This window comes from Mus caroli, unplaced genomic scaffold, assembly GCF_978045245.1.
Source record: "Mus caroli unplaced genomic scaffold, Mus_caroli_1 scaffold_6, whole genome shotgun sequence".
NCBI classification, from domain to species: Eukaryota; Metazoa; Chordata; class Mammalia; order Rodentia; family Muridae; genus Mus; species Mus caroli.
This window is the reverse complement of record NW_028227261.1, coordinates 134,608,052-134,630,741: the sequence shown is the minus strand read 5'-3', so window position 1 is coordinate 134,630,741 and position 22,690 is coordinate 134,608,052. Positions and strand designations below refer to the sequence as shown.

The following is a 22,690-nucleotide window of genomic DNA, read 5'->3' as shown; positions in this document are numbered from 1 at the left end:
GCAGAAGATTCCATGGAGAACATCGGCACAACAATCAAGGAAAATGGAAAATGCAAAAAGATCCTAACTCAAAACATCCAGGAAATACAAGACACAATGAGAAGACCAAACCTACGGATAATAGGAGTGGATGAGAATGAAGATTTTCAACTCAAAGGACCAGCAAACATCTTCAACAAAATTATAGAAGAAAACTTCCCAAATCTAAAGAAAGAGATGCCCATGAACATACAAGAAGCCTACAGAACTCCAAATAGGCTGGACCAGAAAAGAAATACCTCCCGACACATAATAATCAGAACAACAAATGCACTAAATAAAGATAGAATATTAAAAGCAGTAAGAGAAAAAGGCCAAGTAACATATAAAGGCAAGCCTATCAGAATTACACCAGATTTTTTACCAGAGACTATGAAAGCCAGAAGATCCTGGACAGATGTTATACAGACACTAAAAGAACACAAACTCCAGCCCAGGCTACTATACCCAGCCAAACTCTCAATTAACATAGATGGAGAAACCAAAGTATTCCACGACAAAACCAAATTCACACATTATCTCTCCAGGAATCCAGCCCTTCAAAGGATAATAACAGAAAAAAACCAATACAAGGACGGGAACCACGCCCTAGAAACAACAAGAAGGTAATCCCTCAACAAACCTAAAAAAGACAGCCACAAGAACAGAATGCCAACTTTAACAACAAAAATAACAGGAAACAACAATTACTTTTCCTTAATATCTCTTAATATCAATGGACTCAACTCCCCTATAAAAAGACATAGACTAACAAACTGGCTACACAAACAAGACCCAACATTTTGCTGCTTACAGGAAACTCATCTCAGAGAAAAAGATAGACACTACCTCAGAATGAAAGGCTGGAAAACAATTTTCCAAGCAAATGGTATGAAGAAACAAGCTGGAGTAGCCATTCTAATATCTGATAAGATTGACTTCCAACCCAAAGTCATCAAAAAAGACAGGGAGGGGCACTTCATACTCATCAAAGGTAAAATCCTCCAAGAGGAACTATCAAACCTGAATATCTATGCTCCAAATACAAAGGCAGCCTCATTCATTAAAGAAACTTTAGTAAATCTCAAAGCACACATTGCACCTCATACAATAATAGTGGGAGACTTCAACACACCACTTTCACCAATGGACAGATCATGGAAACAGAAACTAAACAGGGACACAGTGAAACTAACAGAAATTATGGATCAAATGGATCTGGCAGATATCTACAGAACATTTTACCCTAAAACAAAAGTATATACCTTCTTCTCAGCACCTCATGGTACCTTCTCCAAAATTGACCACGTAATTGGTCACAAAACAGGCCTCAACAGACACAAAAATATTGAAATTGTCCCATGCATCCTAGCAGATCACCATGGACTAAGGCTGATCTTAAATAACAAAATAAATAATAGAAAGCCAACCTTCACGTGGAAACTGAACAACACTCTTCTCAATGATACCTTGGTCAAGGAAGGAATAAAGAAAGAAATTAAGGACTTTTTAGAGTTCAATGAAAATGAAGCCACAACATACCCAAACTTATGGGACGCAATGAAAGCATTTCTAAGAGGAAAACTCATAGCTCTGAGTGCCTCCAAAAAGAAACTAGAAAGAGCACACATTAGCATCTTGACAACACACCTAAAAAGCACTAGAACAAAAGGAAGCAAATTCACCCAAGAGGAGTATATGGCAGGAAATAATCAAACTCAGGGGCGAAATCAATCAAGTGGAAACAAGAAGAACTATTCAAAGAATCAACCAATCAAGGAGCTGGTTCTTTGAGAAAATCAACAAGATAGATAAACCCTTAGCCAGACTCACTAGAGGGCACAGGGAAAGCATTCTAATTAACAAAATCAGAAATGAAAAAGGAGACATAACAACAGATCCTGAAGACATCCAAAACACCATCAGATCCTTCTACCAAAGGCTATACTCAACAAAACTAGAGAACCTGGATGAAATGAAGAAGTTCCTAGACAGATACCAGGTACCAAAGTTGAACCAAGATCAGGTTAATGATCTAAACATAGAAATAGAAGCAGTCATTAATAGTCTCCCAACCAAAAAAAGCCCAGGACCAGATGGGTTTAGTGCAGAGTTCTATCAGACCTTCAAAGAAGATCTAATCCCAGTTCTTCACAAACTATTCCACAAAATAGAAACAGAAGATACTCTACCCAACTCATTCTATGAAGCCACAATTACTCTGATACCTAAACCACAAAAAGACCCAACAAAAATAGAAAACTTCAGACCAATATCCCTTATGAATATTGATGCAAAAATCCTCAATAAAGTTCTTGCTAACCGAATCCAAGAACACATCAAAACAATCATCCATCCTGACCAAGTAGGATTCATCCCAGGGATACAGGGATGGTTCAATATACGGAAATCCATCAACGCAATCCAGTATATAAACAAACTCAAAGAAAAAAACCACATGGTCATCTCGTTAGATGGGGAAAAAGCATTTGACAAGATCCAACACCCATTCATGATAAAAGTCTTGGAAAGATCAGGAATTCAAGGCCCATACCTAAACATGATAAAAGCAATCTATAGCAAACCAGTAGCCAACATCAAAGTAAATGGTGAGAAGCTTGAAGCAATCCCTCTAAAATCAGGGACTAGACAAGGCTGTCCACTTTCTCCATACCTATTCAACATAGTACTTGAAGTCCTAGCCAGAGCAATTCGACAACAAAAGGAGATCAAAGGGATACAAATTGGAAAAGATGAAGTCAAAATATCACTTTTTGCAGATGATATGATAGTATATATAAGTGACCCTAAAAATTCCACCAGAGAACTCCTAAACCTGATAAACAGCTTCGGTGAAGTAGCTGGATATAAAATTAACTCAAAATAATCAATGGCCTTTCTCTACACAAAGAATAAACAGGCTGAGAAAGAAATTAGGGAAACAACACCCTTCTCAATAGTCACAAATAATATAAAATATCTTGGCATGACTCTAACTAAGGAAGTGAAAGATCTGTATAATAAAAACTTCAAGTCTCTGAAGAAAGAAATTATAGAAGATCTCAGAAGATGGAAAGATCTCCCATGCTCATGGATTCGCAGGATCAACATTGTAAAAATGGCTATCTTGCCAAAAGCAATCTACAGATTCAATGCAATCCCCATCAAAATTCCAACTCAATTTTTCAACGAATTAGAAAGTGCAATCTGCAAATTCATCTGGAATAACAAAAAACCTAGGATAGCAAAAACTCTTCTCAAGGATAAAAGAACCTCTTGTGGAATCACTATGCCAGACCTAAAGCTTTACTACAGAGCAATTGTGATGAAAACTGTGTGGTACTTGTATAGTGACAGACAAATAGACCAATGGAATAGAATTGAAGACCCAGAAATGAACCCACACACCTATGGTCACTTGATCTTCGACAGGGGAGCTAAAACCATCCAGTGGAAGAAAGACAGCATTTTCAACAAATGGTGCTGGCACAACTGGTTGTTATCATGTAGAAGAATGCGAATCGATCCATTCCTATCTCCTTGTACTAAGGTCAAGTCTAAGTGGATCAAGGAACTTCACATAAAACCAGAGACACTGAAACTTATAGAGGAGAAAGTGGGGAAAAGCCTTGAAGATATGGGCACAGGGGAAAAATTCTTGAATAGAACAGCAATGGCTTGTGCTGTAAGATCGAGAATTGACAAGTGGGACCTCATGAAACTGCAAAGCTTCTGCAAGGCAAAAGACACCATCAATAAGACAAAAAACCACCAACAGATTGGGAAAGGATCTTTACCTATCCTAAATCAGATAAGGGTCTAATATCCAATATATATAAGGAACTCAAGAAGGTGGACTCCAGAAAGTCAAATAACCCCATTAAAAAATGGGGCTCAGAACTGAACAAAGAATTCTCACCTGAAGAATACCGAATGGCAGAGAAGCACCTGAAAAAATGTTAACATCCTTAATCATCAGGGAAATGCAAATCAAAACAACCCTGAGATTCCACCTCACACCAGTCAGAATGGCTAAGATCAAAAATTCAGGTGACAGCAGATGCTGGCGAGGATGTGGAGAAAGAGGAACACTCCTCCATTGTTGGTGGGTTTGCAAGCTGGTACAACCACTCTGGAAATCAGTTTGGCGGTTCCTCAGAAAATTGGACATAATACTACCAGAGGATCCAGCAATACCTCTCCTGGGCATATATCCAGAAGATGTCCCAACCGGTAAGAAGGACACATGCTCCACTATGTTCATAGCAGCTGTATTTATAATAGCCAGAAGCTGGAAAGTACCCAGATGCCCCTCAACAGAGGAATGGATACAGAAAATGTGGTACATTTACACAATGGAGTACTACTCAGCTATTAAAAAGAATGAATTTATGAAATTCCTAGGCAAATGGATGGACCTGGAGGGCATCATCCTGAGTGAGGTAACATATTCACAAAGGAACTCACACAATATGTACTCACTGATAAGTGGATATTAGCCCAAAAACTTAGGATACCCAAGATATAAGATACAATTTGCTAAACGCATGAAACTCAAGAAGAATGAAGACCAAAATGTGGACACTGTGCCCCTTCTTAGAATTGGGAACAAAACACCCATCGAAGGAGTTACAGAGACAAAGTTTGGAGCTGTGATGAAAGGATGGACCATCTAGAGACTGCCGTATCCAGGGATCCATCCCATAATCAGCTTCTAAACGCTGACACCATTGCATACACTAGCAAGATTTTGCTGAAAGGACCCAAATATAGCTGTCTCTTGTGAGACTATGCAGGGGCCTAGCAAACACAGGAGTGGATGCTCACAGCCAGCTATTGGATGTATCACAGGGCTCCCAATGGAGAAGCTAGAGAAAGTACCCAAGGAGCTAAAGGGATTCGCAACCCCATAGTTGGAACAACATGATGAACTAACCAGTACCCCGGAGCACTTGTCTCTAGCTGCATATGTATCGAAAGATGGCCTAGTCGGCCATCACTGGAAAGAGAGGCACATTGGACTTGCAAACTTTATATGCCCCAATATAGGGGAATGCCAGGGCCAAAGGAATGGGAATGGGTGGGTAGGGAAGTGGGGGGCGCTATGGGGGACTTTTGGGATAGCATTGGAAATGTAATTGAGGAAAATATGTAATAAAAATATTAAAAATTTAAAAAAAAAAGAAAAAAATTTCAGAACTGTGGGACAACATTCCCCATTTGTACACAGTTGGTTATTGAAATTAATCTCTAAGCTCTGCAGAAAGTGGCTAGCTTCTGCCAGAACTGACATGCCACAGGATGAGGTGGGGGTGGGGGGAGTAAAACACAGATGGCTCTGTAGAAGGCAGATGCAGTGGTCACATCTTCAATGTTAGCACTCAGGAAGCTGAGGCAGGTGAATTAAGAGATCAGAGTCACTTTAGGCTGTGTATCTAGTATAGTCTGAGCTACATGGTTTGACCTAGTTTCTCTCTCTCTCTCTCTCTCTCTCTCTCTCTCTCTCTCTCTCTCTCTCTCTCCCTCTCTCTCTCTCTCTCTCTCTCTCTCTCTCTCTCTACCTACCTACCTACCTATGGGTTGGCTCAGTGGTAGAGTTCTTGCCTAGCATAGCGGTAGACCTAGTTCAATCCTACATTTCTGTAATCCCAGATCGTTGGGAGGTCTTTAAATTCTGAATCAGCCAGCAGGTTAGATAAGCCTGGCCATTAGTGGGCCTCTGTGTGAAAATAAAAAGTAAAATGGTGGAACCACGTGCTTGGGATAGAGGTTTTCTTTCCCTTTCATTTCTTAGAAAGAGTCCTAGAGAGCTGGGTGTGAATACAGTGCCAAACATCTGTAATCCTACCATTCAGAGGTACAGTAAGGAAGAACACAAAGTCAAGGCCATCTTGAGCTACATTGTGAGAGCATCTCAAGAAAAACAAAACACAACACAACAAAAAAACCCAAAACAAGGCAACACATGCTGGTACATGCCTGTAATACAAGCAATTGGAAGGTGGAGCCAGGAGGATTAGAAGTTCAAGGTTGTCTTTGAATACATACTGAGTTCTATGCCAGACTGGGCTACATGAGACCTTGTTTCAAAAAACCAACCCAAACAACCAATCTCATAAAATGTTCCACACACACCGTAAATAAATATAAAAATAAGGATCATTGGGTCTGGGGTGTTCTCAGTGGTAAAGTACTTGTCTAATATGTGTGAGGTGCTGAACTTGATATTTAGCACCAAAGCATACAATAGTGATAGTAAGTACTATAATAAATTGCAACAAGCCAAGAAAATAGTTTTGCAATCTATTATTACTAAGACTACTATATGAATTTACAAAGAATACATATCAATTAAAGAGTTCTATAAACTCTATCAATATAGGTAAAGAATTAAGTCTAGCAACAAATAAATATCAGGTAATCAGTTTTCTCATAAATGAAAATCAAAAGGAGAAGTTGCTAGTTTGTAATCTATCAGAGTGGGAAATTTAAAAACAACACCAAATGCTCGCAATTATGTAAGAATGCAAGCCTCCCTGTGTACTGTTTTGAAGGTTAAAATTGGTGCTATTTTTGCTGTGAACAGTTTAGCAATATTTACCACAGTTAAAGATGCACATTTCTAACTTGAAGCCAGGGCATCGTGTGCTCAAGGAAGCTTGAGCTATACAGCGAGTCTGAGGCTACCTGTTTTAGATACAAGGACCCTGTGTCACAAAACAAAGCAAGAAAATCACATTTTCTTGACTCAGCATTTCCAATGCTGCAAACTGAACTTGGAAATCAATTCCAGATGCACCTTGAGGGCTGGGGATATGGCTCATTAACAGAGCAATTACCTTTCCTTGCAAATATAAGGCCTTGGGATTTGATCCTGAAGATCACCGAAAAGAAAGACCTTCACAGAAATTAGCTAATTGCAACTTATTTTTGCCATGGAAAGAGGTGAAAATAATTTAGCTGGTTGTGGAGAGATGACTAGTAAATGAAGTTGTGACAAATTTAAAACACAGAATTACATGGTTCTTTAAGGAGAATGGTGTTCACAGGGATATCAGTAAGAAACATTGAGAGAGAGAGGGAGAGGGAGAGGGAGAGGGAGAGGGAGAGGGAGAGGGAGAGGGAGAGGGAGAGGGAGAGGGAGAGGGAGAGGGAGAGAGAGAGAGAGAGAGAGAGAGAGAGAGAGAGAGAGAGAGAGACAGAGAGAGACAGAGAGAGACAGAGACAGAGAGAGACCGAGACAGAGACAGAGACAGAGACAAAGAGACAGAGAGAGACAGAGAGGAGAGACAGAGAGAGAGCCAGAGAGAGACCCAGAAGGAAAGATGCTGTCTGTATACATCTGAAATATGGAGGGATGGTTGCTTGTAAATGTTTTTATGAAAAAACACATAAAAAATTAAGAAGTGGTTACACTAGAGAAACTGGGTGGGGATTAAAGGGATATTAGAATAGGGCAATTTTTATGTTTTTCTGAACTCCAGGAAAGTTGTAATTATTCCTCTTGATTTTTTCATTCTCCTCCTCTCTTCTTCATCTCTCTCCCTCCCTCTTTCTTCCTCCTTTTATGAAATGTGGGTCATAGAGCCCAGGGCATTTCCCAGGTTAAAGAGTACTCTCCTACTGCACAACCAACTCAGCCATATTTTTTTCTTGATGATATTATTCATGTAGTGTAGTTGATCCTTCAATATCACAATACAGTAGAAAATCTCCAAGAGCTGAGCCTTCCTTTATTTCTGGTCTTGTCTAGGACCAATGGCAGAAAGTTCACATTAATTTGCTCATACTAAGCTTCAGATGTAGTTCTATTTCTGAGGGGTATTTTCAAGTTGCCATTTTTTTTTAGATTCAAATACATATTTCATATAATGTGAGAAGTCTTTCTGATACATTTTCTCTTCAATCCAAAGTCAGGTGCCATTGCAGTAAATCTCCAACCCCAATAAGCCCATGCAAAAACCACACAACTCAGTTACACTATTTATGAGTTGAACATCAAGATTTCAGGTTTACCACTACACTATTCTATTACCCAGCTATGAGATCCATTGCTACTCATGCCTTCTCTGGGCCATGTAGTTCTGTTCCATCTTCCTTTCACCTCCTCTTCCTCTGTCTTCCTCTTTCTCCTCCATCTCCTCCTCCTCTCTCTCCTCCTTCCCTTCTTCTCCCCTCTCTAAAATCTCTAGCCCCACCTTCCCTTCCACTGCCCAATCACAGGCTCTAGCTTTTATTTGACCAGTTAAAATGGAAAGATGGTTCACATAAAATTACCTAAGTACATGATCCCCTCCTCATTGGGACAACCCCTCTTGAGATAACAAAATTGACATCAAATACAAACATCACCAGAGCAATCAACAACAAGGCACAGTGTCCATCCAGTTGTGATCAGCTCAGCAGACATTTTCGGTACCCATAGTTCCAGTCTTTATTCATTAGACTAAGTTCTGAGCTGATGATATTTGAAGAACAGAAGAAGGGATGATGGAGGTGCCACAGTACTGTAGCACCATTGTCATTTTACAGACAGTCATAGAGGCAGGGGCTCAAACTGCCCCTTTAGAAGGCCCCTCTGCCATCTGCTCATCTGCCTTCACCTTTACTCTTGTTCCTCATAACCTAGCTCCATAGTTGTCTCCCAGGCCCTTTTTACACACACCCCAATGCTCACCTTATTTGACTCATTAACACTTTCCTTATTTCTGTCTGTTGCTGAACACAGTGCCACATACAAAGTCCTATTCTTTCATTTCATTTTTTTTTATGTTTTGATCCATACAACCCAGCATATGCATTATCTTTCTATGAAAACCTCACATGCATGAGTGCTAGGCACTTGTGTAGAACTTAGGCCTATTAGTTATAATGTTGTATGTTATAATTAAATTTGATCTTTACAATATACAGCATATCCATTTTAAGTCTTCGTTATTAGTTGGGATAACTAGAGTGGTACAAAGCTAGTTCAAATGGCTCTTGTGAGCAATGGTATAGTTTAAGTGCCATGTATTACTATGTGAGCAGTGTAATTTCCTTTAGAATGAGGAGCACACACATTGACAAGTTGAAACCACCAATAAGGGACTAAAGCATGTGCATCTATGCCAAGAGGCTCTTGGACTGGGAGCAGGAGACCAGACCTTTAGACAATTTGTGCTGTCTTTCTGCACCCTACGAGTGATATAAAAAGAGTCACATTTCAAGGATTAGCCACACTGAGTAGTCATTAAAACAAAAACACTGTACATGGGGGTTATTACCACTTCACATCTGCTTAATATTCATGATATCTTTCCTATCAAAAAACTAGGTTGTAAAATTACCAGTTGCTAAAATCTCTATTTATTCAAAATTACAGACCATATGAAGGTCTGTCACACATACTCAGACCCACTGGCCCTCTTATAACTGTTTGTGGTCATCATCCACCACCCTGGGGTTTGGCAGAGCTCCACTTACGTCATGTAGGTGAGAAATGTGCTCAGGGGCTCCAAGGAATGATTGCGGAAATAGTCAAACTCTCTGCAGAGCTTCTTCCTCATCTCTGTGTCAATTTTGGAAACAGTGAGAGGGTTTGTTTCATTAGCCAGGAAGTTGCCATAGTCCGTGGTCTGGAGATGAATTTTCAGATCTGAAATGTGAAGCATTTCCAAGCAGAGTTAAACTTGGAGATGTGCTTGTGGTCACGTTATGGTAGAGGCACACTCAGTATCTTCTTAGACTTTAACAGAGGTGTGCACATTACTAGAGAAGAGTGTTGATCTTTAAAGAAATGAAAGAGTCAACATAAACACTGATTTTGAAGCACACCATAAGAATGCCAAAACTATCTAAGAAACAATATTATTTCTACAACTAAAAAGTAAGCAAGTAAACAAACAGACCCTTAGGCCAGAGTGGTTAATCTTGACTGTCAATTTAATGGGATCTGGAGTCAACTGAGAGACAGACCTCTAGGCTAATCATTTCCATGAAAAGTTAACCAAAGGGAAAATGCTCTCCCTCCAAGTATGTTACACCTTCTGGTGGAGGTCCAGATACACAGAAAAGTGTCCTCTGCTTGACAGCTTTCATTTTATGCTGGTCAAGTATGTCTCTTCTATTGCTGCTGTTGACCACTGCTGTGATCTTGTCAACTCAGGACCAGGGGACTCTCAAGGAATCAGTTAGGCCTTCAGCAGCACAGTTTCATGGACTGAGCACCAATGGGTTGTCAGCCCTTCCAGCATGCAGATGGTGGTCACCATAGAACCATCAAGACCCTATGGGTTATAAACCATTCTAGTGAAACTCTCTATTGCAACACACACTAATTCTCTCAGTTCTGCTTTTCTGTAGAACCCCCACTAAGGATGGATTCGTGTTGGCCAGATTTAATCTTTTGTGAGTAGTTTGTGAAATTTGAAAATGTTAAAGCTCTGTCCACCTCGAGGAAAAGAGAAACTAGGAAGAGCTGCCATAGATACAGGGTGAGGTAGGCAATCCTTGTGAGAGACTAGGAAGAGCTGCCATAGATACAGGGTGAGGTAGGCAACCCTTGTGACTGGATTTCAGTGTTCTTTTGTTACGGTCGATGAAGCGGAGGTCCAGGGAGGAGGGCAAAATGGTGGAGTCATATGGAGATCATACTAGAACTAGAAGAGAAGATACTGTGCTCTAAGACTCAAGCATTGATTCTGCATCACTATTCTTTAAATGGCAATGGTTTGTGTTGCCAGAGAATTGGACTCAATTCCAGCTTCATTTTACTTTCCGTCTTTCCTCAAAAAGCCATGTGGCATATTTTGTTACTGTTGATCCCAACCTACTTTCTAGAATAAAATAAGCAAACTGAGATTCAAAGCAATGTTTAATTGACTTTAAACTCATTCAAATCCTATGCTTTGCTGTCAACCAATACAATCATTATCAAATACTCTGTAAAGCCTCTAATTTTCTGTGACCAAATTCTTTAAGGTCATTGATCTGCACTTGAGAACACGTTACTGATACTTCTGGCATAGTACCTGCTGTGTTTTGAATGTTCCATAGACTCATCTCTCTGAACACTGGGTTCCCAGATACTATACTAGTGCTGCACTGGGAGGTTGGGACTGTGGCCTATTTAACAGAATAGAATTACTGGGAGTAGGCTTCGAAGTTAACATCTGGTTCTGGTTTAATCTCTTTGCTTCCTGATCCACCAAGTGAATGAACCATGATACAAGTTCCATGGCCTCCCTCTAAACTGCCTTCTTCACTGTGGTTTGCTGAACAGTTAAGTGGGAGATGTTGAAATTAAAAATATACCTACCATATGATCAAGTAATCCCATTACTGGGTGCATGCTCAAAGGGACTGAAGTCAGCACATTGAAGAGATATTTGCACTTATATAGTTATTGCAGTATTAATCACAATAATAAAGCCAGGGATAGGCCTGGAGGGTGTTGGTGTTGAGCAGGTGTTGGTTAAAAGATACAATATATCCAGTAAAGGATTGTATCAATATAGCTATTGCAGAACAAGTAAACTTATAAATAAATAATGAGTGATTCTACATCTCAAATCATCAACAGAATATGTTTTAAAACTTCTCACAACAAAAGGTGTGTGAGGTAATGCTTATGTTAATTTGCTTAACTGAACAACTCAACCATATGTAAGTATAGCTCTCAGTATATCATGTGAAACTGAGTATTGGTACACACCTTTACTCTGAGCACTAATGAGGGAGGTAGAGGCAGACAGATCTCTGCGTTTGAGGAGCCTGGCCTCATAGTGAGTCATTGCATAGTAGTCACACAGTAAGTTCCAGGCCAGCCAAGGCTACATAGTAGGAGCCTGCCTCTAACATCAAATTAAAAAACAGTACTGCATTTGCATTTATGTTGACATTATAGACAGGAGTAAAAAATTTCAATGTGCTTTTTGCACAGTAGACTTATGGTGAATAGTTAGAGTATTAAGCTATGGTAGCCTGCCATGGTGTTATATCTTGGCATTTAGGGGCCTGATGCCAGCCTGGGCTAAAGAGCAAGATTCTGCATAAACAAATAAGCCAAGTAAATAAATAACAACACAAATGTAGTATGTGTTAGTTACTTTGCTTGTAAATATGACAAAATATCTGACAGAAGTAGCTTGAAGGAAAATGGTTTATTTTGGCTGCTGGCTCAAGAAGGGATAGAGAGCCAAGAGATGTCTCAGCAGCGAAGACCTTTTGTTGCTCTCACAGAGAGCCAGGATTCAATTCCCAGTACCCACATGTACTGTTTACAACCATACAATAAGCTCTCTTTTAGGGCTCCAATGACCTCTGTGTGCACCAGGCATGCATGTGGTACACAGATATATATGTAAGCAAAGCACTCATGCACATGAAATGAAATGTGTAAATCTTTTAAAAGGAAGCAATAGAGTCCTTGAGGTAGAGAGGCTATGGGGGTGGTAGGGTGAGACATCTGCTTGCACTGTGTCTCCAGTCAGGAAGCAGAGAGAGATGCTGGTACTCAGCTGGCTTCTTCCACTCACTAATTTTTATTCAGTCTGGGATCCACTCAGAGGACCATACTACACTCATGAAGAGTGGATCTTTGCTTCTGACTTGAGCCTCTATGAAAATTCCCTCAAATACACTTTCTTATATCTTTTAGTTGACTTCAAATCCTGTCACCTCGACATTCAAGATTAACGCATCACAAGAATACATACATTCATATATATGTATATACATATATTATATCACAATATATTATATATAGTATATATATATGTTTTGAATATATATATAACAAATAGTACCTCTACTGATATGTATAATACTTATATTTTATGTACATAAAAATAAAGTTAATTTATTCAAAATATGTATACCATAAAGATAGGTTTTAATATGCCATTACAGAAAAGATTGTAGGAGAGCAGAATTATTGAATCTGAGGAAATAAGTACGTGTCGTCACAGGGAAAGCTCGGTTACCTTTACCCCGAGCTAAGCGGGAGCCACTCTGAGCTGTGAGCACATGGCCCTCAGCTGGCAGACGGATCATGTGGTCCTTGAGAGGTTGAGATATGCAGCATGGAATTCTTTTTCAGTGTCTTGAGTAGATTTTGTATCACAGATACTCTTTATTGAATCAATTACCTTTTTAACTCAATTTCAAGCAATTACGCTTTGTGCCATGCCTTGTTTGGCTGTCATTTTGGCAGTGCAGACTTTTATGTAATTTTGCAGTTTGTTTCTTCACTACTGAGGACTATTTGCCAACAGAAGCTACAGAAGTGGTGGTATTTCTTTCAAAACCATGATATTTTGCTCAGTGACATATGTTTCTTTTAAGCTAAATAACTTTCAAACCTTTTCTCTGCCAATGGGAAGTTGCGGTGAAACATCTCTGTTCCAGACCCAGAAGGATTCTCGGAATGCTGAAGTCCTGGAAAATGCAGTAAGGGACCCCTTTCCTTCCCCAGCACTAACATGATCCAACAGACATTGCAGAAGTGCTCAGGGTTGTACAGCATTTAAAATGGGCTCACTATTTTTTTCGATTGCATCTTCCTCAGTGCTCACCCAAGTAGGTTTGTTAGCAACAGGCTTTGCAATCAAGTACATCTGGATAAACAGGTATCTTTACTGTAGGAACTGAAAGGCTTTGATAGATTCATTTAAGAGATTATTTCTTTGTAAAGAGAATCTTTACACAGATCTTCCAAGCCACTAAGAACCAAGGGAGCTGCCCTCAGAGTGCTTGTGGGGAATTCATGCTACCATTTTATTAGTAGAGGTAGTGTCCCTCTACTAATAAAAGGTAATAGAGGTGGTGTGTAGTCTGTCCCTCATTAGATGAGAAAATATGATGTTTTGCAGAATGTGGTATCCTTATATACTACATTAATGTAATAGCTTCTAAATAGTAATAGAATAAAAGAAATCTATTAGGTTGTTTGAACACATAGTAGAGTGGCTCACAGAGTGGAGTGTATCTATGTAAATGTGAATGCATGTTTGTGGTCAGGATGTAAAATATTTCCGCTGAAGTTGTAGGGGTTGATCCAAAGCAAGGTGGCTAGTGAGTGAGGCAGCAGGTACCTGGGCCATTGCTTTCTGTTCACTGATTGGCAGATAGTTTTGGAAAATTATTTTCTTTTATGAAGCTCGCTGTTTGGACCTGCTTTTAAAATTTTAAATCGAGAGCTAGGTGTACTGATACATGTCTGTGATCCTAGTCCTCTGAAGGCTGAGGTGGGAAGATCAAGAGTTTGGGACCCACTTGGGCTACCTAGGGAGATTCTGACAAACAATAACAGACCCAGACAAACCACCAAACAAACAAAAGGAAGCTCTCTTCTCTCTTGGAGGTTATGCCAAGGAGATTCCTTCAGACACGCCTACCATCAATGGCATGGATGAGGCAATTGAACCCTTTCCAGTTTCCAACTTCACTAGTGCCAAGTTTAAGGATGCCTATTGATCTTTCTCAACTCAGTTTCCTGAGCCAAAAAATATTAGAAAGCTTGCATGGCATGAATACCATCTCCAGCACCAGTGTACCTGTATGCACTCGCATGTGCACGTGCACACACACACACACACACACACACACACACACAAAGTTAGGGGTGAGGGAAGAAGGGACAGGAGGGAGAGAGAGAGAGAGACAGAGAGACAGAGTTAGGGGTGAAGGAAGGAGGGACAGAGAGAGGGACAGAGAGAGAGAGAAGGAGGGATATAGAGACTATACATGCAGGCTATGGCAAGAGATCAATAAAATGGTAATTCTGGTTTAGTCCTCACCTTTAAAAACACAAATGCAGTATATGAAGAGGCAGGATATACCAACTACTTCAAAATATGAATTTTCTCTTCTGTGTATTCATCTAGTCCTAAACAATTTAATTGTCTAAGAACACTGATTTTTATTCTCTAAATGAGGAATTTCTCAACTGGTATACTCAGTTCCGTCATTAGATTCAATAATTATCTAGAATTTTTAATACACATTTGTTATGGTTTAAATATGAAATATCTCCCACAGGCTCATATGTTAGAATGCTTGGTGTACAGTTGGTGGTGCTGTTTTGTAGAACCTTTGGGTCATAGAGTCTACTTAGTACGTCTAGCTAGGAAACCCACTGGGAGAAGACCTGGAAGATTATAGCCCTTTCTCTACTCCAGTCTTTGCTCTGCTTCTGATCTGCAAAGATGGGAACAGACCTCAGCCAAGCTCCAGGACATGGACTGACACATCGTGTCTTCTATGCCAAGGTAGACTGGTAGTCCCAAAGGCTGTGAGATTCACTAAGGCTTTCTTTAAGTCGTGTATATCAGACATTTTGTCAAAACAATGGAAAAAATAATTAGTATGTATAAAACCAGGCACTTCTTCCTGTATTTTGCTAGTTTAATATTCACACAGTATTAAAACTTTGTAATCCTCTTTGGTGCTTTAGCATGTCCAATCTTCCCTCTCTCTCTTCCCCCTCCATTTCTTCTCTCCTTCTTCTCCAGCTCCTTCTCTTTCCCCTCCCTCTCTCCTCCCCTTCCCTTTTTCCCTCCTACTCCTCTCTCACACTCTTTCCCTTTGGCTTCCTCCTAACTCTCTTTATAGGGTCTTAGGGTTTTTCAAGTGTAGGTCAGGGTAGCTTAAACTCAAGACCCTTCTACCCCAGCCTTCCGACTGCTGGATTCATAGGTATCTCCCAGATCTCTTCATTGCCTTCCACTCTTACCTTTTCTTGTTTCAGAGGATCATCTGACACTCAGACTCTTGTGTCAAACTGCTAATTGAATTTCTTAGGCTCTTTGCTGTTAAGGAGCTTCTAGTATAGAATTTACTCTTTGTTAAGAACTTTTTCCATCTTGCCATGCTCTTACAAGTGGCTTACAAGAGCCACTGGGTGTTTTAAGGATTTAAAAATAAGATTTACAGAATGAATAAAGTGTTTTTTCACTAATAATATGATTTTAATCTGTTATCATTTAACTTTTTCTTGACCCTTCTTTCGTAGACCAAGAGACTGAGGCCTGGAGGGGTGGTATGTTTTCCATGCCAGCAAGTCTGTAGCTGGGCACAGGCATGACTCTTGTCCAGTGTTATGTTGGAGCATCCTGATCTTTATAATCTGACTTCCAACACACATCAGCATTTTCATCAACCCAAACATGGACCAGTTATTGCAATGCTACCACCAAACTGATTCACTTGCCTTTTGTTTTCTTGTAAGTGACTGGCTTCCCCAACTGTCCAGGATGTTTATGTATCTTAAGCCTTCCTCCAAAGCCATCTGGGTAAGTATTCCTCAAATGCATAAATTGTAACGATTTTTGTATTTTTAATTTTTAGTGATTTTTTTCCTTACTAACAATATCTGCAGCTAGGGAGGAACAGACATTTTCCAGGAAAATCAGATGAAGGGAATTTGTGAATGAAGGAATATGTCTAAAATAGTGAAAACGTTTTGGACTTGAAGCTTGAAAGAAGGACAGGCAGAAGTCAGCCGACACTGGCCTAGTGGAAGCCGCCAGTGTGCTTTGGAGGAATGACAGTGTTGTGTATACATTCTAAAGTCAAAACAAATCTAAGTCCTCAAATGAGAGGAGCAAATCATGTGCAAGAGTTCAGAAAAAGTCTGTGGAATAACAGCCTATCTCCTATATGTACTTTTCTCCTTTGTCACAGAATTTATTCTTTAATTTGTGTGTGTGTGTGTACAAGGAAAATTTTTAACATTTCTTATCTATCATATTCACACACATCTAGCACTAATTTTTGTCTTCAGGTAGTTATTGTAACACTTGTATTTAGTTTCCTTTAAATCCTTCCACATTATTTGCATCTACATATTTTTTTTTTCTGAGACAGGGTTTCTCTGTATAGCTCTGGCTGTCCTGGAACTCACTCTGTAGACCAGGCTGGTCTCGAACTCAGAAATCTGCCTGCCTCTGCCTCCCGAGTGCTGGGATTAAAGGCGTGCACCACCACCACCACCTGGCTTTAATTTTTTTAAATTTCTTAAGACATTTAAAAAAAAGATCTATCACCTTTTAAGAGGCCAAGACATAGCACACTCTACATGACACTCTCTTTGCTTAGCTCACTTATGTACCTTGGTGGTCTTTCACTTCCACTATCTTAGACTTGCTTCTTTGGGTTTTCATTTTCTCTAGCTGTAGAATATTCAATGATAAGAATGTCCTACAGGTGGACATTTGAGTGGCACCTGTGGAGGTTTGGATTAGAATATTCCTTATAGACTTTGGCATTTGATTACCTGGTCCTCAAGATGGTGGATGACATTGTTAAGGGAACCTAAGGACATGTGTCCTTGCTGGAGGAAGTACTTCACTGGGTGATGAGCTTTGAGGTTTCAAAGCCTCAGTGCCATTTCTCATTCTCTTTCTCTGCTTTCTGTTTGGTATTCACAATATAAGCTCCCAGCTTCAGTTCTAGCTGCCATGCCTTTGCTATCATGGACTCATCTCTCTGGAACCAGAGTGCCAAATAAACTCTCCCTTCTTTAATTTGCCCTGGTCATTGTATTTTATCACAACAATAGAAAAGTAACTAATACAGCATCCATCTTTTGATGTCCCAAAAAGTATCACAGTGAGGAGTATTTGCACACACGTCTTCTCACATGAGTGCAAGTCTAATGGGATGTGGAGTTCCCAGGCACTGTTTTTATGTATTTGGAATTTTGATGAGATCTTCTCCACTGCCCTCCCCTTCTTAAGAGTTTACTTATTTTAGCCATTTCATTTTCTAGAAGGAGAAACCTTTTAAGGCACTATAGCTTATCCATGTTTACTTCTTTGGCCCTAGCTAGAAAGTGTTTAGTATATGGTGGCTGAATTAGTTCCTACTTGAAGGTACAGTTGGAGAAAGATTAGAGATCAATCCCTTTAAAAAGATCCAATTGTTATGACTATAAAGAGGGTGACCTGCATTCTCTTCTGTGGCAAGGTGAGCAATGTGAAAATCTTATCTAGAGTCTTGTCCACACCCAGAGCCAGCACACACTTTCATCTTGCTCAGAAAAATATTATTCATTACTAAACTTCAGGTATTACAGTCTCCATCTTGTTGTTTTCTAAGAGCTAAGACTATTTGCACAAGTATTTGCGATAGAGATTCTGAAAATAATGTGTTAGCTTTTAACATAGTAATAGCTTCCTTCTTTTGTTCCCAGGAAAGACTGACTCAATGACTCTCATGACTAGTTCGCGCTTGCATTAGTCAGGGTCAGACTTGGAATGGGTGAGTATTTCTGAGCACATTTGTTCATTTACACTCATGAGCCTGCACGATCCTGAATATGAAGACTTCTAAAGTTTTCCTGGACAATTTTATTGTGTGCTTCTAAACTTACTTGAAATACTTTGTGTTCTTTTTCAAACAGTGAGTTGCTATCACATCAGAAGATGATTAAACAGGCTTTAAAATGTTTAGACAGGCTTTAAAACAGTGAAAGAAAATTAGCCTTTGCCAAGTTAGCTTTTCTTTTGCGAAATGCACCTGCTTCAACATCTTGCTGTGAGAGCGAAGTTCCAGCTTCTCTTCTTTATCCACAGTTTATATAGTGCATTCTCCACTAAAGTAAACAGAAGTCCCCATGTCCTTAATTTACATCCCAGCAAGTGCCCTTGACTGATTCTTAATCCTGAATTAGCTTGGGAGGCACCTGCATATTCACAGAAGGAACAAATACATTTCTTTTCAGAGCTATTTAATTCCTAACATTCTAGAAATGAACTAAGTAGGCGGTCTGTATTGTTTCTATCAGCAAACCAGAATTGACATCAAAACATCATGGCTGTATCCATGCTCTGTGTGTGTGTGTTGCTGGAGAAGTTACCAAGACTTTATGCATGCATGGCTGGGCAAAGGGCAAACACTCTACCACTGAGCAATGCTTCCTGATATACATTATGTTCCTCTGAGTAGAAATTTAGTGCACAAAGAGACACTGATATCTCTATTTTATGTTGTTGCTGGACTGTAGTTTAATCATAGTCATCCTAAGCCTCAGTGTCCTCATCTCTATGAAGGCAAAGAGTTCTTAATTAAGAAGATTGAGGTGTGGTTCAGAGGTTAAGAGTGCTTGCAGGAGGCAATGTCTTGATTCTCACCATATAAGGTGGTACTCAACCTTCTGCTTGGATCCCATGTTCTCTTTTGACCTCTATGGACACCTACATACATGTGGCATACATTCATGTATACAAATGTACACACACTCACACATGTACACACCAGGCAGTTGTGGCATGTGCCTTTAAACCCAGCACTTGGGAGGCAGAGACAGGCAGGTGTGAGCTCCAGAACAGCCAGGGCTACACAGAGAAACACTGTCTCGAAAAAAATTATTTTAAGTTTTCTTATTTGAATTTTTTAGCATCTGTGATAACTCAAATGTGGTTTACTGATTTTGATTGTCAGTATTTCTGGGTGTCTTCAGGTATGGGTGGATGCAATCCCTATAAGCTATCATGAGATTCTGTTGGGTCAGCCTGTCCTTCTGAATTCTGAGTCTGTGCATAGATATCTGGAAACTTAATAATCAAAAACGATACATATTGAAAAGAAAGAGAAAATCAGAAGGTGTAATTATTATAAAGCAATGATGCATGCAGCTGGGTTTCTTAACTAGGATTCAGGGATGCTGTTAGGTGGTCGACTGCCCCTTAGCATTGTTTGGGAAATTATGTGTGGGGGACATGTCTAGAAGCATCCTGAGGTCTCCAAAAGGCTCTGAATTTTTTTCTTGACATTAAAGATACTAAATTCAGCTAGGTGACTATTCTGGGCCAGATACATACTCTATACACTTCCTTCTTCCCTTTTACTTTCAAAGGAATCTTTTGGTTAAAATTCCTCATGGCAAAAAGGCTTGTAGCTAAAAAAAAAAAAAAAAGACAAAAACCATTTTAAATTATGTGTATATGTATGTAAGGGGGTGGTTATCTGCATGTGAGTGCAGGTGCTTTGGGGGCATCAGATGCCCCGGGATCTGGTGATATTAGATGGCTGTGAGGTATCCAGTGGCAATGCTGTGAACTGAATTCAGGTCCCCAGTCAGAGCGGAACTTACTCTTAACCACTGAGCCATCTCGCTGGTCCTGGTGGTAACTCTGAAGTCTTGATTTGTATCCTCTTTACATTTTCTGTCCTAGAATTATTTCTCTGACTTTGATGCAACTTCTTTGATTCTCTCTGAATCCTTGTATGAGCAGTATGTGTTTGCTGTCACAAAGACATCTTAATGGTTGCTTGGATTTAAATTAGCATTTTTATTGCTTGTAGAGGCTTCACTCAAAACTGTAAAACATTTATCCAAACAGCTGACTTCTCTCTGAGTAAGTATTCTGCCATGTGTTAAGGTTCCTGTTTTCCCCTTCTTTAATTTATACATGCATTTCTATAAGTAATTAACACTTCCTCCTCACCAAACTCCCAACTGAGGATGCTGTACTTGGAATTATGTATCATTGTTTGTAGTCAATAGAAGTCTCATCTCAAAGATCTATCTACACAAAAAAAATCAAGGGCAAAGCAAGGTTGATCTCACCTTGGGCATTTAACTCTGGCTGTGACTATTCGCAACTATACAAGAGGTTCCCCTCAACCTTACGAGGAAGCCAGAAAAGTCACTGTCTACTAATGAATTCCTTTTCTAAACATTTTCTCCCTTAGTGCTTACTTACATCTTCTAGAATAATCTAGATGTCTCTCAAAATGAATAAGCAAAGCTGTTGTCATTAATAAAATGGTTGCTGATGTATATTCTTGGTGAACGTTTGAGAAAAATGTCAATTAAGGGAAATTATCATTTATCGAGTGCTTCACTATTCTTCCTTTAGTAACTGAATAGGAATTATTACCAGGTGCCTATGAGAGGGCTTTCAATGCTCAGGGGCTAGAAAAAACCAGGTCACTAACTTAGATGTAGCAGAAGTCAAGGTCAGGATTTTAACACATGGTAGATCCACCACACTTCTGGCTTTTCCTTTCCTCTTGCCCTTCAGCTAAAGGAAAATCTCAGACAAATTCTCCAATCATTACTGAAAGACTGGAGCTAGACAAAAATCTCTCCAAGCCAAACGTATTATCTGTTTCTTTTTTTTTTTTCTACATAGACTCTAAGTAGGCTGGTGAAGGTTCTTGCTAAATAGTGTTTGTAATTACGTGGATAAAAATAGATGTGACAAAGGAAACACAGTACTTTAAAGTATATTTAAGTACCTTAGAATGGAAGGAAATATTAAATCGTATGTAGACAATATGGGAAACAGAGATATTTTACTTCTCACCACCAAGGTCCCTAAACCACAGGCCTCTGGGCATCTGAACTCCAGGACCAAGAACCTCTTCAGGATTTCTGCCCAGGAGACCACAGCCCCTTTCCCTTCTTTCCGGAGAGCAACCTGTTTGTTCATTTGCTTTAATGGGATAAGGTGAGTGGCTTACCTTCCAAGGTCTCACACTGCACTAGGTTGACATAGTCCTGCTGAGTTAGGAGGCTGGCTTTGCATCCTCGAACCAGGCCCTCCAGGTAGCCATGGTCCACATTGAAGTACAGCTCTGCAGTCTCAAGCATATTGCTCAGGCTGAAGTGGCTCTGAGTCCTGGATAGCCACTGAACACTAGCCCTGGTCCGGGAAAGTGTGGGTGTTGTGGTCGCTCAGCTGATAGTCAGGGTGCTTCTGACTAGTTTGCTCCAGTTTCAGAGGCAGTCAACACAGTGCCTGAGTCTTGTTTTTACAACAACAGTGAGTCAGTCAAATGGTTTAAGTGCACTGGAGAGAATTTGCTGTCAGAAGGAGAGGTGAGAGGAGGGGTCCTGGCATCTCTTCCCTCGCACAGTCCAAGGTCATGCCCAGTTTTGCCGGTGACACCAGGTTGTTGTAAATATACCTTTTCCACATTAGAACATTAATTATAAATTATATTTATTTCATTTTGGAGGCACTGTTAATATGAACAAATGTTTTTTAGTTTTTGAGACAGTTTTTTTTTTTTTTTTTTCCCTGTTTGGGAACAGCTTTGGCTGTCTGGAAACTCACTTTATAGACCAGGCTGGCCTGGAACTCTCAGAAATCCACTTGCCTCAGCCTTCAAATGGTGGAATTAAAGGCATGAGCCACATCACCCAGCCTAAAACTTTCCTTTTTAAAACACTGAAAAATGCTGGGCGTGATGGCTCATGCCTTTAACATATAGCCACTGAGAGAAGATGCTGGGAGACTTGCCAAGTTTGAGGACAGCTTTGGTTATAGAGTGAAACTCCTGTATCAAAAAGTAAAATAATCAGCCGGGCGTGGTGGCGCACGCCTTTAATCCCAGCACTCGGGAGGCAGAGGCAGGCGGATTTCTGAGTTCGAGGCCAGCCTGGTCTACAAAGTGAGTTCAGGACAGCCAGGACTATACAGAGAAACCCTGTCTCGAAAAAACCAAAAAAAAAAAAAAAAAAAAGTAAAATAATCAAGAAGCATTAAAAAAGAAAACAGCAACTACAAATATTTGTAGCAGAGGAGATAATTTTGTAATATAGTGTGTTTTTGTTAAACAAAAATTAGCAATGTCTTGACATTGCCAAGGGCTGCCAGCTATTTCTTAACCAGTCTATACGCAGAGCCTTTCCATTGCATAGTAATAAATTACAACCTTTGCACATTTCAGCGGATGA

General features: G+C 39.8%; 1 protein-coding gene across 1 annotated transcript in view; it reads right to left on the bottom strand.

Annotated features, from left to right (window-relative positions):
- Positions 1-21,673, bottom strand: part of Atp6v0d2 (ATPase H+ transporting V0 subunit d2) — a 52,382-nt gene extending 30,709 nt beyond the window's left edge. The window contains exons 1-2 of the mRNA XM_021161309.2: positions 21,472-21,673; positions 9,484-9,655 (exon numbers count right to left, since the gene is read on the bottom strand). Coding sequence (XP_021016968.1) covers positions 9,484-9,655; positions 21,472-21,601 — 302 coding nt within the window. The 5' untranslated portion in view covers positions 21,602-21,673. The remainder of the gene's footprint in view (positions 1-9,483; positions 9,656-21,471) is intronic.
- Positions 21,674-22,690: the final 1,017 nt, after the last annotated feature.